This window comes from Bubalus bubalis, chromosome 22 (assembly GCF_019923935.1).
Source record: "Bubalus bubalis isolate 160015118507 breed Murrah chromosome 22, NDDB_SH_1, whole genome shotgun sequence".
NCBI classification, from domain to species: Eukaryota; Metazoa; Chordata; class Mammalia; order Artiodactyla; family Bovidae; genus Bubalus; species Bubalus bubalis.
In genome coordinates, this window is record NC_059178.1 from 19017716 (window position 1) to 19033461 (window position 15746).

General features: G+C 41.0%; 1 protein-coding gene across 5 annotated transcripts in view; it reads left to right on the forward strand.

Moving 5' to 3' along the window:
- Window positions 1-8855: 8855 nt before the first annotated feature.
- Window positions 8856-15746, forward strand: part of SPIRE1 (spire type actin nucleation factor 1) — a 170316-nt gene continuing 163425 nt past the window's right edge. The window contains exon 1 of one of the 5 annotated variants that reach the window (XM_025273221.2): window positions 8856-9292. In XM_025273221.2, coding sequence (XP_025129006.1) covers window positions 9016-9292 — 277 coding nt within the window. In that variant the 5' untranslated portion in view covers window positions 8856-9015. The remainder of the gene's footprint in view (window positions 9293-15746) is intronic. The other 4 variants (XM_025273225.2, XM_025273222.2, XM_025273223.2 and 1 more) reach the window with 4 other exon arrangements.

A 15746-nucleotide genomic window follows, 5' to 3' on the forward strand; every position in this document is an offset into this window, starting at 1 on the left:
CCAAAACCTATGTAAAATCTTAACAGAATAACCAAACATGTAAACTAGAAAGCATCCAGTTTTGAAGAACCTTATCCTATTGTTCATAGCACACTCTGTCTAAAGTGCAAGTTCAGTTATAATCACCAACTCGTAATCCTGCTGTACCAGGCTCTTCTGCTGTGCTGGTACCTGACATTTCGAGTATCACTACTTTGTTATAAGTTTTGAAATTGGGAAGTTTGAGAATCTTCCAACTTTGTCCTTGTTCAAGATTGTTTTGCCTGTTCTGGGTGCTTTGCAAAATGAATTTTATAATCAGCTTGTCAATTTCTACATAAAGGCAGGCAGGGTAGTAGGGTTGTCTCAAGTTTGTGCCTTGTTTTATGGAGTGTCACTGCCTTAATGAATGCTAAGCCTTAGGATCATGAGCATGAGTTGTCTTCATATTTGTTTTAAATCTTTAATTTCCTTCAATGATGTTTTGTGGTTTTCTGAGTGTGAGTTTTATACTTCTTTTGTTACATTTATTCCTATTTTTGATGCTATTGTAAATGGATTTTTTTTTGGATTGTTAATTGCAGGTGTATAGAAATACAACTGATTTATGTGTATTGATGTATCCTGCAACCTTGCTGGACTCATTTATTCTAACAGTTTTTTTGTCTTTTGTTGGATTCCTTAGGATTCTCTTTATACACAATCATGTCTGCAAGGAGAGAGAGTTTTTCTTCTTTTCCAATCTGGATGTCTTTTACTTATTTTTTCATTTATTTGCCTAATTGCCCTGGCTGCTACCGCCAGCACAGTGTTGAATAGAAGTGGTGAAGGTGGACATCCTTGTCTTGTTCATGATCTCAGGGGAAATCATCTATTCTTTTACTATTAAGTGTGATGATAACTGTTTTTTTTCACTGATGCTCTTTATTAGGTTGAAGGATTTCCATTTTACTTCCAGTTTAAAAAAAATGTTATCACAAACATTTACTGGGTTTTGTCAAATACTCTTTCTGTGTCTATTGAGGTAATTATGTGATTTTTGTTTCTTATTCTGTTGATATGCTGTATTATATAAATTGATTTTCAAATGTTAAACCAACCTTGAAATTCTGGAATGAATTGTACTTGGTCAAGGTGTATAATTCTTTTTATGTGTTGCTGTGTTCATTTTGTTAATACTATTTAGTTGAGGATTTTTGTGTCTGTATTCATAAGTGATAGTCATTTGTAGTTTATTTTTCTGGTGTCTTTGGTTTAGTTAAAAGATGCTAAATTGGAATCTTCAACTTTTAATAAACCTGATCATAAGAATTGGTTAAATAGCTTGTATATTATAAGTAGAGGTTATTTTAAATACGGTAAATGAAATTAATTCAGTAGTTCCTTCTTTGTAATTTTCCATGGAAATACTAGGTTCTTTTTCAAAGACATGTTCAGAATTAATTGCAGTCTTTTTGACTATGTCTTTACATGGTATATTTTTATTCTAAAATATGTATAATAAGATTCTAATCAGTTGGTACTCTACTTAGTCACCAACTAGTGATTGTTAGAAAATGCAAGTTTTTGTGCTGTAATCTGTACAGGTTAAACCTGATGGGAGGTCTCATGTCTGACTTGATAACTATAACAGCAGCAGGCTGCTCTCTCTGGGCTGGGACTCATTTGCCTGTTTGTAAAATGAGATTATGGGAAGGGCCCTGCCTGGAGTTGTGGGTAATCCCTTGTCATCTTTTATAACACTTCTTTTATGTTATAAACTCTTCTTAGTTATTTTACACATTTTTAGGTGCTTTGAAAGAGTTTTCAGTTTTAATGTTGTATTTAAAATAATTAAGGTAAACTTAAGATGCTAAGTATGTGCTATTAGGCGTTTAATTTTGTCATGTTCATTGTCTTGCATGATGACATTTTTTACTGAGTGGAGAAAAATCAGTGTAGGTATAAATAGGTAGCTGAGAATTTCAAATATCCCTAGATGTGCTTGTAGGAATGTTTTATAAATAAATGTCTTCTATCTTATGTGTTAAATCAGAATAAAGGTTGTGAATAGTTGGCATAAAGTATCTGGGTGCTGACTTCACTGCTCTGCTTTAGATGAGGAAAGTTGACCCAATATTTATAATCCTATAACATAAGTAAAATTAAAATTTGCTTCTGCTAAATAGAAGATAATCTAGTTAAAACTGAAAACTTCATTGGCATTTTGAAAGTGTTACAGGTGAAGAATGATCATTACTTACCACATCTTGCAAGGGAATAATAATAATACCATTAAAAGAATAGTTAGGAAGTTTGTTTAAAATATTGTAGAGCTTCAGGTTGAAATCTGGGAGTCATATCTTTATGAATTTCAATGTCAGTGATTTTCTTCTAAAGACTCTTTAAAAGGGTTTGATGACTAGGCAGAAAGTAGGAGCAAGGGTTGCACTTTCAGCTCCTGAGACGAATGAGCATGCATAGCAAATAGCAGAAGAGAAGACATTGTGCTCCATGAATAACCCTTGAGAAAGGATTAAGTGGCCACAGGAATTCAGGTTCTCAGGACAGTGAGTGAATAGACATGAAAATACAGCTATACCCATAACCTTGCACAAAAATCACCAAGAAAGGCTTAAAAGATAACTAGAAGGTGGTTCATTCATTGCTCAATTTACTTAAAAGGCAAACCATATGTGTGTTGGTTACGTGTTGACTTTGGAAAAGAAATGAGCCTTTCACAGGGTCAGAGAAAAATTCTAGACCTGAGGGCAGCTCACCTTTTATCTGAGTACATTAGGGGAAAAGACAAGGTTTTAGGAGTAAAAAGAAAGGGCCACTTTTTTCTTTCTTTCTTTTTTTTTAATAAAGATATTAACAAAGGTTTGAAAAAAATAGTTTAGCTTCGCCTTATCAGTAAGGTATGACTAGTCTGGAAATGGATTATATCTCTTTATCTTAAACAACCTGAAATTCTGATCTCTTAAAAGTTTTGTTGAGAATTCTATATTTTCAAGTAATTACTGTTGAACATCAACATCTTTCTATCAAATACAGATATTTTTGTACTGTGTGTTATTTTCTATTTCCCATTGGGATTAAGAGGTAAGCTACTGCTTATCTTAACTTTTGAAATACAGTGAGAACTTTAAGGTAACATGGCTAAAACAGAGGATCTGGAAAGCTTATGTTACAGGAAGTATATTTGGATTACTTTGGCAACTGGCAGTAATTTAAATCATATAACCCCTGCAGACTCAAATTTCCCTAAGAGTGAAATAGTGACTTGGCTAAAAATTTAGGTCTCTTGAGGTCTTTTCCAAATCAAATCTTAACTAATTGAAACTAATAATTTCACTAACGTTCAGGATAAGAATACCATCTTTCTTTCTTGGTTTAGAACTAACTGTTTCAAAGAAGAATCACATTAAGAAGTCGAAATATAACTATTGTTTGACCTTGGGTTTTCCAGAGTCCCCCATGGACATACCAATATGCTACTATTCATATATTTCACCTCACTGCTCTACTTTTCCTCATTTTTTATAGGTGGGTGTGTAACTTCATCTCATCAAGGTGGGTTAGGTAAACTTATAACGTATGATACAGAAAATGTGGGAAAACACTGGTTTAGGTTATAATTTAGTAAAAGGACAGTAATGGATTTTTTTTACATGTTTTCCAATAATCGTATTTCTTTACCATAAAAAAGAAAAGAGCTAATTCTTTACAAGTTTATAGACTTGAGAAAACCAATTTTGTTGTGTTCTTACCTGGGCCAATGTACTTCTAGTTCTGCATATAAGGTTTGCATACTAATTTTAAGGATTTTTGGTTAATATTCAGTCTGATAACCCAGTGACAGATGAGTTTCAAATTGCATTTAGAATTGTTGATAGAATTCGCCTCCTTAGAGGAGTGATCATGTATAGCCTTTGATGGGGATGGAGTTATGTAGATGGTGGTGAAGATGAGTGCTCTGGGGGTAACTGCTCGGGTGAAACTAAAGTGCTGATGAATTCATCAGGGAGATGGGACATCACATCATTTATTTAAAGTATTTAAACTATCAAAAGTTTAATTGCTGCCGCTGCTTAGTCACTCAGTCGTGTCCGACTCTCTGTGACCCCATGAACTGTAGCCCACCAGGCTCCTCTGTCCATGGGGATTCTCCAGGCCAGAATGCTGGTGTGGGTTTCCATTTCCTTCTCCAGGGGATCTTCCTGACTCAATTGATCATATTGGTAGATACGAATTTTATAGCATCTGCTTTTTATTGTACTCTTGATTGGTGCAGGTGGGATGAAGTGTCAGGACTTTTTTCATGCTCTGGGCTAATTGAGAGAGATGTTTTAGTGCAGCAGAAAGAGCTGGGCTGGATAGAAGGTCTGGATCCCAGTCCTGCATCTTTAGTCACCAGCCCTGTGTTTTGTTGTGTCTATGATGTCATCTGTAAGATAAATAATACCTGACCTTCAAGTTGTATAAGTGAGGAAAGCACTTTGAAATTATAAAAAAATCACTGTAAAGTTATAAGGTATTATAATTGTGGGCAGAGAAAATTTAGGTGATAACACTGAAAAAAATATGCTGTTCTATTTTTTTCCTTTTTGGTGCACTTTTCTAGGTGAATGTGCCTCTTAGGAGCAGTTGTCTGAGAGTGTCTAGGATAAGCGTGGGCTGTACAGGCAGCGTGTCCCCTGAAAGGCCGTGCTCCCTGAAAGACTTGGAGCTGCTCAGCCAGCATGTCCAGAGTGTGAAACACGAAGTACATTTATTCTGCGAAAATGATAAGTAAATATAAGATGATAAAACGTCTCAAGGATTCCATTGTTTAATAAATATATAACAGCAAAATCAATAAAAACCAAAACTACATTCAGAGTAAATAACACAGGCCACCACTTTTCACAGACCTCACAGCATCTGAAGATGGCATTCAAATGTTGATCTGAGTCATGCAGACATTTTAACTACATAGACTGATTTTTTTAAAGGTGGTGAAGTCACAGAATAAGAAAATAAAATCAATGACAGAAATTGGAACAAAGTGTACTGTACATAAAAATGTTTGAATCTTTGAATTTGAGATGAGAATGAGAAACTGGGAAGGTTCCAAGCTACACCACAGTGTTGGTTGAACCTGCAGAGGTGGTGTCAGCCTCTGAGAGCCTCTGAGTTGTCAGTGGTCACTTTCTAAGAGTCCTGGGGGGTGATGGACAGTTGGGGCTTATCCAGATTGCAAAGGGTTCTAAAAAATCATAAAAATTAGTACAATTACACTGTGTATAAGAAAGCATCAAATGTTCGGGGTATACAATGAAGGGATTTATAACAGAAGATAGCTAGGATTTTTAAGGATTTACCTCTTTTTCTGTGTACAGAAGGAACATCAAACATTTAACTAGTCATCTTCAGTTCAGTTCAGTCTCTCAGTCATGTCTGACTCTTTGCGACCCCATGAATCATAGCACGCCAGGCCTCCCTGTCCATCACCAACTCCCGGAGTTTACTGAAACTCATGTCCATCAAGTTGGTGATGCCATCCAGCCATGTCATCCTCTGTCGTCCCCTTCTCCTCCTGCCCCCAATCCCTCCCAGCATCAGGGTCTTTTCCAGTGAGTCAACTCTTCGCATGAGGTGGCCAAAGTATTGGAGTTTCAGCTTTAACATCAGTCCTTCCAGTGAACACCCAGAACTGATCTCCTTTAGAATGGACTGGTTGGATCTCCTTGCAGTCCAAGGGACTCTCAAGAATCTTCAGTCCTTCCAATGAACACCCAGAACTGATCTCCTTTAGAATGGACTGGTTGGATCTCCTTGCAGTCCAAGGGACTCTCAAGAATCTTGCCACAACTTAATTCAACATATGCTAACAAAGGAAAGAAATTTAAACAATATATCAGTAATGAATTTGTTTGGCAAAAATAAAACAAAGGCCTCTGTTGTATGTAATATGTATATTCCTGTGATTTAGTGCCAAAATATTTTTCTTGCTAAAATCTATTCATATTTTAAAAAATTATCACTTAAGAAGGGAAAATAATCCTTCTGTTGTGAATCTTTTTAAAGACTACATCTTTTAAAGTTAACATTGAAGGTAAAATTTGGATTTCTTTTCCTCACTTCCGCTCTCTTCTTTCTGTCATTGTTCTCCTGAGATTTATTTACTGCCCTATGCCAGGATTAGCAGGTGTCTGGCTCATGGGTTGCTCAGTTGATTAAATCATTTGGTGGTTTTTTTTTTCAGTTCAGTGGCTCAGTCGTGTCTGACTCTTTGCGACCCCATGGACTGCAGCACGCCAGGCCTCCCTGTCCATCACCAGCTCCCAGAGTTTACCCAGACTCATGTCCATTGAGTCGGTGATGCTATCCAACCATCTCATCCTCTGTCATCCCCTTCTCCTCCTGCCTTCAATCTTCCCCAGCATCAGAGTCTTTTCAATTGAGTCAGTTGACCATCATTAGGTGACCAAAGTATTGGAGTGTCAGCTTCAACATCAGTCCTTCCAATGAACATTCAGGTCTGATTTCCTTTAGGATGGACTGGTTTGGTCTCCTTGCAGTCCAAGGGGCTCTTAAAAGTCTTCTCCAACACCACAGTTCAAAAGCATCAATTCTTCGGCACTCAGCTTTGTTTATAGTCCAACTCTCACATCCATACATGACTACTGGAAAAACCATAGCCTTGACTAGATGGACCTTTGTTGGAAAAGTAATGTCTCTGCTTTTTAATATGCTGTCTAGGTTGGTCATAACTTTTCTTCCAAGGCAAGCGTCTTTTCATTTCATTGCTGCAGTCATCATCTGCAGTGATTTTGGAGCCCCCCAAAATAAAGTCTGCCACTGTTTCCCCATCTATTTGCCATGAAGTGATGGGACTGGATGCCATGATCTTAGTTTACTGAATGTTGAACTTTAAGCCACCTTTTTCACTCTTTCACTTTCATCAAGAGGCTCTTTAGTTCTTTGCTTTCTGCCATAAGGGTGGTGTCATCTGCATATCTGAGGTTATTGATATTTCTCCTGGCAATCTTGATTCCAGCTTGTGCTTCATCCAGCCCAGTGTTTCTCATGATGTATTCTGCATATAAATTAAATAAGCAGGGTGACAATATACATACAGCCTTGATGTACTCCTTTTCCTGTTTGGAACCAGTCTGTTGTTCCATGTCCAGTTCTAACTGTTGCTTCCTGGCCTGCATACAGATTTCTCAAGAGGCAGGTCAGGTGGTCTGGTATTCCCATCTTTTTCAGAATTTTCCACAGTTTGTTGTGGTTTTTTGAGGAAGGACAAAAATGTTTGTGACTTTTGGCTGTAGTTGTCCAAGTGCAACACTGCAGCAATATTCCATAAGGCCAGAAGATGGTGCTATTGTCTATCAAAGGCCATTCCTCTGTTTCTCTTCATTATTCAAAACCAGTACTTTAGGGGCCTCCCTAGAGGCCAGTTGTTAAGACTCCAGGCTTCCATGGCAAAGGGTTGGGGTTTCATCCCTGGTAGGGGAACTAAGATGCCACGAGGCAGAGTCAAACAAAAACAAAACAGTAATCTTTTAAAGTCATCTGTATTTTCAAAATTCACACGGGGTCTAAACTTTTAAAACAGCAAAAATTTAGCATTAGTTTCTATGTTTTTAATCAAGAGGTTTTGTATATCTACATCTATCTTATGTCATCATGTAAGGAATTAGACCTTTGTCTTTTCGGGGATGTGGCACACACACATAGTGCATTTTTTACAAATTGGATTATGAACCGGTAATTAAGTGACATTACTTTAAAGGTTTGTTTTGTATCTCATGTAATGAAATTATAATAGAGTGCCCAGGGAGAAGCTTTTCCTTCCTCTTTCAAAGTCTTATCTGTTCTTGCTTTTTGTCTTCTCCCTATTCCTGCTTTATGTACTGTGGTGTCTTAGGCATTAAGAATAGACTTGTATTAATAATTTCTACTATAAGATGCAGTTGTTGAGGGTGCAATATCTAACACTGCACATAAAACTGCCTTAAAATGTTTATTGGTATTTACGATTAGATACATATCTTACTGATTGATGCTTTCAACTCTGTAAGCTTCTCATACAGGACTAGTCTGAGAGTGGAGTGTTAGCAATTAAACTCATTTGCCAAGGAGCGGTTGTTTTATCCAAGAACTCTCTTTTATCGCACACTTAATGGTCCATCGCGGCCCAGGAGGATTTTTTCCTTTTCTTCTATGGCTAAATGCCCGTGTGATAGCGGTTCATGAGGTATGAACAGACTGGGTTAGCTGGGCTATGAGGCGTGTGGTCACTGGGAACATTATCTTGGTGAAGAGTTGTACAAACGTCACAAACGAATCCGAAGGACGTCTGCGATTGTTTGCTACAAGCTTGTACCCCAGGCCTTGATCCGTGCGCTTGGGAGAAGCCAGTGAGCAAAACCCATCAAGACCCTGTCCTCCTGGGGCTTCAACTCCCCCGTGAAGTTGGGAGCGGAGAAGGAGGTTATCCGAACGAACGGTCCGGTGCGTTGATGGCGACAGTACCCAACCGAGCAAAACAGGACGCGAGGGGAGAGGCCAGGCGACTACGAAGTCTGTCCCGGGGCTGAGGCTGGCGTGGGTGTGATGCAGGTGCGGCTGCAGGCGAGGGGCGACTCCTGGCGGCGGGGCCAACCTGGGGGCGGGGCTCGGAGGGCGCGGAGAACCCGGGACAGAGGCGGGGCGGAGCCAGGCAGCCCATGGAGGCGGGGTTCTGGGCGGGGCTCGCCCCTGGGGTGGGGCTTGGAGGGCGGGGCGAACCCCAAGGCTGTGCGCCGCGGGGCGGGGCCGCGGACGCCATTGCGCCGCTACCGGCTGGCGGTGGTTTTGTCAGGCGCGCGGGCCCACGCCTAGTCCCTCGGCCCTCCCCCAGCTCATTCTGCAGCCCGGTCCCGGCCTGGTCTCCGCCCTGTCCCCGCGGCGGCGCGCGCGGCACGCGGGGCGGGGTTCCGGGGATGAGGCGGCGGTGGCGCGCAGAGACGATGCTCTACAGCTGAGGAGACGCGGCGCCCGGAGCGCGGCGCGACCCGCGGGATGGCTCAGCCTGTCGGCCCGGAGGGCGGCGAGGGGCCTCCGGACGCCGGGGCGGCCGCGGGCTCGCAGGACGCGCTGAGCCTGGAGGAGATCCTGCGGCTCTACAATCAGCCCATCAATGAGGAGCAGGCGTGGGCCGTGTGCTACCAGTGCTGCGGCTCCCTGCGCGCCGCGGACGCCGGCCGCCGCCAGACCCGCCGCCGGGTGCGCTCGGCCGCGCAGATCCGCCTGTGGAGGGACGGCGCCGTCACCTTGGCGCCCGCCACCGGCGACGCGGGTGAGCCTTCCCCCGCGACCCGCTTCGCCCGCAGGAGGCCCCGCCGCAGGCCCTTTCCCCACCGTTCGCGACCCTCAGTCCCGAGCTCTGGACCCCGGACCCTTCCGCCTCGCGCCCCCATTTCCCACGGTCCACGGAGGACCCTCCCCCGGGCGCCGGCCCCACCAGGACCCTCCCCTACCCCAGCCTTCTGTCTCCCACTGGAGGACCTTGGCCGAGGCCCCGGGCCCTTCCCCCACCGCGGCCCCCCATCTCCCGCGGAGGACCCCCGCCGCGCCCCGGGCCCTTCCCCCCAGCGCTCCTTCCCCCGCCCCGGGAGGCCGGGGACGCGAGCCAGGTCTGCGGCCAAGCGCCGCCGGAGTGGGTGGGTGCGTGGGCGAGGGTCTGGCGGCGGCCCCGGGAGGGGGACGTGGGTCTGAGGGTCAGTTTGCGGCCTGTCGGGGCGACCAGCCGGCGGCCGGGCGGGGAGGAGCGGGGTCAGTCGTGGGACGCGCTCGTGCGGCTCGCGGCCGAAGCCAGGTTGGATGCGCTGGGCGCTGCCCAGGTTCGCCCGCACCTGGTCCCCGGCCGCTGTGTCTTCGCGGGGAGCTGTCAGCAGATCATGCTTTTCAGAGATGGGCAGCGATATTCCCTCGGTTGGAAATGTAAAGAAATGAGCCCTGAGGAGAATTCTGCTATTTGGGGAGAAATGAAGAGACTGGTTAAAAACACACAATATAATACGATTTCTCTGTACGTTAACATTTATTGTAATAAAAAACAGGCTTGTAAAGTAAAAAGTTGACGGGATGTCAGATAGAATGGGTTTTACTTAGGTTATTATCCAATGTAAATTATTTGGGATTATCACCTGCCCATCAGCATATAGCTGCAGTTTACCCAAGTATCTGTCGATGTTAAAGAGATTGGTAATAGGTTTTTTCTATTAGTTTTTGTCTAATTCAGTCTTCTGAGAGACAAATATGTTAAAAACATTTAAAAAATCTACTCTTTGTTTTAGAAAGTTGATGAAAGTATCAGAATGCTTAAAGTGAAAGATGTGCTTCAGAATAGTTTTAATGAAAATCCTTATTTAATTGATTAAAATAGAGAACAGTCAAAAGAGTGTGTTATCAGTTCTGTCAATTCCAACAGAACATTTATTATTTATATTTGGTGTTGGGTAAACAGATTTTTAGAATTTTATTTAAAGCCAGTCTTTTAGTGATTGTTTTGAAATTATTTCAAACAAATTTTTAGTTTATTTGATGTGTCTATTGCTTTTAAACTTGGACAATATTAGTGGGAAATAGTTGCAGTTATAATTTATTTACAGTGTATTAATATGATATGAAAATATACTTTTATAAAATACAGCAAAACCATGCCTGGAGATCCAAGATTTCAAGGGGAAAAGTGTTTGTGTGCAACCTGCCTTTAGAAGTCACTTTAGTTGTGATGACTTCTAGAAAGAACAAACTTCTTTTTGTTTACATTATTCTTGAATTTAATCCCAGATTTCAAGTTGTGTTTGTGAACCTACCAGTAGTTTAGTTGTCAAAGATTGATGGATTCTGGTGGTAGGTTTTTAAAAAGCCATAACCTTATGTTGGAATGATTTACATTTTTCATCATTGGTATGAATGATAATGTATTGATCTCTTGTAATACATTCTGGCTCTCTGGAGAGAATGGCAGAGTTGTTTCCCACAACAGCAGTATTGGACTTGTAATCCATCCTTTTCCTCCTCTGTTGTGGAGAGAGCCCCATCAAAGTTGCTGAAATGGTCTTGAGCTTTTTGGGTCAGTTGATTGAAAATCTGGGAAGTTCATACAAAAATATTGTTTATATTAGATAATTTCTTTCTTTCTAGTATTAAGAGTAGTTGTGTGGTGGTGGACAGCACCATATCTTCTGAACGTTTACTCTTGATTCTTAAAAACGCTGTACAACTTGGTACTCTGCACCCTTGTATAAATTCTGTTTTTAAGGAGAAATGGTAATCATGAACTTCCATTCTAAGAAGCACTTTGTTTTTTGTTATAAGATGTTCAACATAATTGTTGGGATTTGACAGCATTTGTATTTTCAGATGTTATCCATTAACTTACTTTCTAAATGCAGGTTGAGGAAGTTAAGTGATGTGCTCAAATTAATATTGGTAACTCTGAATCAAATCCTGGTCTTTTAACCTCTAGCCTTTGTGGAAAGGAACAGATTTGGTTTGATTTGGAATCATGATTCCTTCCATTTCTGGATGAGTGACCTTGAATAAGTTCCTTAATTTCCCTGAGTTCAACCTTCTCATCTGTAAAATGAGAATAGATCACTTTTCTCCCATGGGATGGAGGTTTAAATGAGATGGTATGTGTAAAGTGCCTAATGCAAGGCTTGATAGGTAGCAAATACTCAGTAAAATTTAGTTCCCTCCCTCCCCTGATCTTGTGGTCCTTTCACAGCACCATGGTACTTCTGTATTATTTTACCCGGAGTTGGAACACATGTCGAGTTTATGGATTCTTAGCCTATGCACTGACATTTTTGACTGAATAGCTCTTTGTTGTGGGCGCTCTCCTGTGCCTGTGTAGGGTGTTGAGCATCATCCCTGGTGTCTGCCCACCAGATTGCTGGTCATCACCTGCCCCCTCTCCCAGCTGAAGTCTCCAGGCTTGGCCATCTGTCCCTGGTTGAGAACCCCTGGTCTGGGAGGTGACAGGTGGTATTTGTGGGGAATCTTTCTGCTGGTCACTGTTCTCTGCCGTTGTTGAATAGTTGGTTCTTACCACTATCAGCAGTGTCACTCCGTTTAGTCCCATAGAAAGAAATAGCACTTCCCATTAATTCTTGACTGGTTTTGGAATTGAATATAGCAGCAGTAATTGAATTTAGTCCTTGTTTTCTTTTAATAGTATCAGTACATACAGAATATCCCCATTTGGGTTGAATTAAAAAGTTAGAAATGCATTGTAAGAGAAATAGAAAAATGTAGGAGGCATGGAAATGAAACCAATATTAGAAGGAAACAAGAATAGATAATTTTATTTAGCATTCAGATGTAACTTTAAGTCATTTACTAATGTGTCCATGATAGGGCTGAAGGAGATTAAAGAAGAAGGAAAAATTAGTTCTTTAGAGAATATTTTAAGAGGGAGAAAATTATATTATGAATCAGGATCTTAAAATGGGTAGTATGTTTATGAAGTATTTCTGTGATGACAGAAAGGTGATTTGTTGGTTAGAATCAAGAGGGTATGTGATTTATCTTAGGTGGCTTACTTAAAATTTTAATTTTCCCCAGTGTTTATGTGTTTGTAGTCATAAAAAGACCTTACTGCCTGGTAAAAATTTCTTATATACATGTTGATGAAGTTTTCATTCACATCATTAATTCAGAAGTTAGACATTCACTCAGGCTCCTGATACACAATCTGTTATCACCGGTGCACTTGACTGACCTTCAGACAAGTTTTAATATACCCGTTCTTTAGAGAGTAGTCATTGATAGGATTTAGGTTGTATTCCCAGCTCCGCTAGAGTAGAATGTGTTTTTCCTGGGATCCACAGGAGTTATTAACAGTAGTTCTAGAACTGAGAACTGCTGTATGATCTTAGCAGCCCTGTGGATCTTAAATATCCATCTGATGAAAATACTTGTTTCAGATTTGGTTTCAAAATTTTTGATGTACATTTAGCTTTAGATATATAAAGAACACTTTCAAAATTATGAGCACATCTTGGTTTAAAATAATGGTAAGATTGGTAATAGGTTTTCCCAGGAAGAGCAGTGGAATGCATATTATTAAAGACATCACTTGATGTAGGGGCCACTGGGGCTTTGTTTGGAATTTGAGAAGAGATGTGATCAGTGAGGCTTCTCAGCAGGGTTCATGCCATTTGGTGGGTATTGAATAATATCCTTTTTGAATTTAAAGAGAGACAGTAGTGAAAACATGTTTAAAAACATTAATTTTTGTCAAAGTAGTGAAAAGTAGTGAAAGGTCAAAGTAGTGAAAACATGTTTTAAAACATTAATTTTTTTTACTCTTGATATTTTTTCTTGAGTGTACGCATCCTTATTGTTAAATGAAAGGAATACTTGAGATGTATGTGACCAGGGTAGAGGTCAGGGGTGAATGACAGTGTTATGGGTTGGTGAAATACCTTGTCATTTATATCAACAGATAAGAATTATTATATTTGAACAATATGTCCAGATACGTGGTCTAAATTCAATTTTAAAAACATGCATTGAGTCCTTTCTACAATACAAGACTTGTGCACGTGATGTTCAAGTTTCCATGGGTGATGTAAACGGTTTAGTCATTATAGAGGAGAAAATAGAACAAACAGAGTGACCAGTTTACCATGAAGCTAACACAGCTGAACTTGGAACCTGCTTCTCACACAGTCCCCTTCCAGGCCTCTGGAAGGGGTTTTAACCATGTGTTGAGATGATTGTTTGCAAGATTAAGATATTTTAGCTGTAATCAGTTAAGATTGCTATCATCGTTGGCTCCAGTTTACTTTCCAACAACCAAAATCCCATAGACAGAGGCTACATTCCATAAGTCACAGAGTTTATCATGACTGAGCCCACACACACACACACACACACACACACACACACACAACCTTCCACTTGGGTCTTGTGAGAGTGGCCACAGACACTTTTGGAAGAGATTTTGGAATAATGAGAGCCCGATGTGGCTTAGATTTAGATAAAGAACCTGCCTGCAATGCAGGAGACCCGAGTTTTATCCTTAAGTCAGGAAAATCCCCTGGAAAAGAGAATGGCAACCCACTCCAGTATTCTTGCCTGGACAATTACATGGACAGAGGAGCCTGCCGGTCTACAGTCCATGGGCTCGCAGAGAGTCGGACACCACTGAGCGACTAACGTTAAGGTCTGGAAATAATTGGTTTGTGGTTTTATATCTGTATTTATGCCTCATGCAGAGGGTGGGCAAGTATTAGTCATATATAGATACTGGTTCCTAAGTAAGTGTGGGGAAGTGTGGGGAAGCTCTTTGTTTTACTAAGAGTTTTTGACTAAGTTTAGAAGGAAAAAAATCATTGATCTGCCAAGGACTGTGGGTTGATAAGAGACAGTGAGTTGCACTCTGCCTGTCTTGTCTGTAAACTCGAAATCACGTTCCTACTCAATTTCTGCACAATGGCAACAGTTCCCATCCCACCTTCACAGTAGTGTCACTGAGTCGTATGGTATTTTCCATTTGCTTCCTGTTGGCTAAGTAGAAAAAAGGAAACTTCCCTCTCCCAGATCCAGTACTTGTTTAAAACTATGAGGAAGATATCCCTGTTGCCAAATTGCCAAATGTAATTTTTTTTAAGTAATTTAAAAAACAAGATAATTTTAGAAGAAAAGTTGTACAGATAGTGCAGAGGGTTCCTGTGTGCCTCTTACCCTGTTCCCTCCTTGTTAACATCTTATATTTCTGGGTACATTTGTCAAAACTAACCATTAGCATATTACTGTTAACTAAACTCCAGATTTCATTTGGATTTCGCTAGTTTTCCATTCGTGTCATTTTTCTGTTCCACAGTCCCGCCCAGGACAGCTGAGTGCATTTAGTCGTTATGGCTCACTAGTCTCTTCTGCTCTGTGGCAGTTTCTTAGACTTGCCTTGTTTCTCATGACCTTCACAGTCTTGAGGAGGGTTGGCTGGGGGTTTTGCAGAATGTCCTTCTGTTTAGGTTTGCCTGATGTTTTCTTGACTGGACTGACGTTTTGCACTTGTGCAGAGAGTACTAGGAAGGGGCAGGGCTCCCCTTGTCACATCGGACTTGGGCATGTGGTGTCCAGACAACACCTCTAGCAATGTGAACCTTGTTTGCCAGGCTTCTCCACTAACATTTTTACTGTTTTTGCCTTTTCTATATTTTAACCTTTAAGCTGCATTCACTGGGGCCTCCTTCTGAAGTGGTGAATATTTACTTAGTATTTTTTGAAATTCTTTTGTAAGGAAGATTTGACTCTTCTTCCTGTTTGCTTATTTATTCTATCATTTATTAAGTCTGGAATCTTGTATATTTTATACTTTGTTACCAGGTTATTTCTTTTGTTGCTCCAGTTGTTCCAACTGTGGCCATTGGAGGTTCCTTCACGTTGGCTCCTGTGTCCCTCTGTGCCCCTCCCTCTTGTGTTAAGCACTTACTTTCTGCACTACACAGTGTTTCAGGGCTTATCCTATATATTTTCTGCCCCAGCCCTGGAATCAGATGTATCTCCAAGGAGCTCAGGGGTGGTGTCCCCGTTGCTACTGAGGTTGTTTTATTTTTAATACAGAAGAATGAAGTGGTAAAAGGCTTCATTACTTTTGTTGTTCAGATTTCGTTAGATTTGAAAAGCATCTCTGTCTGGTACCTCGCCTTTACTGACTTGCACCACTGTCTGCCTGTATATTCATTCCTCTGTTCAGCAGTTGTTTACTAAATACCACAGAGCCAAGTTGA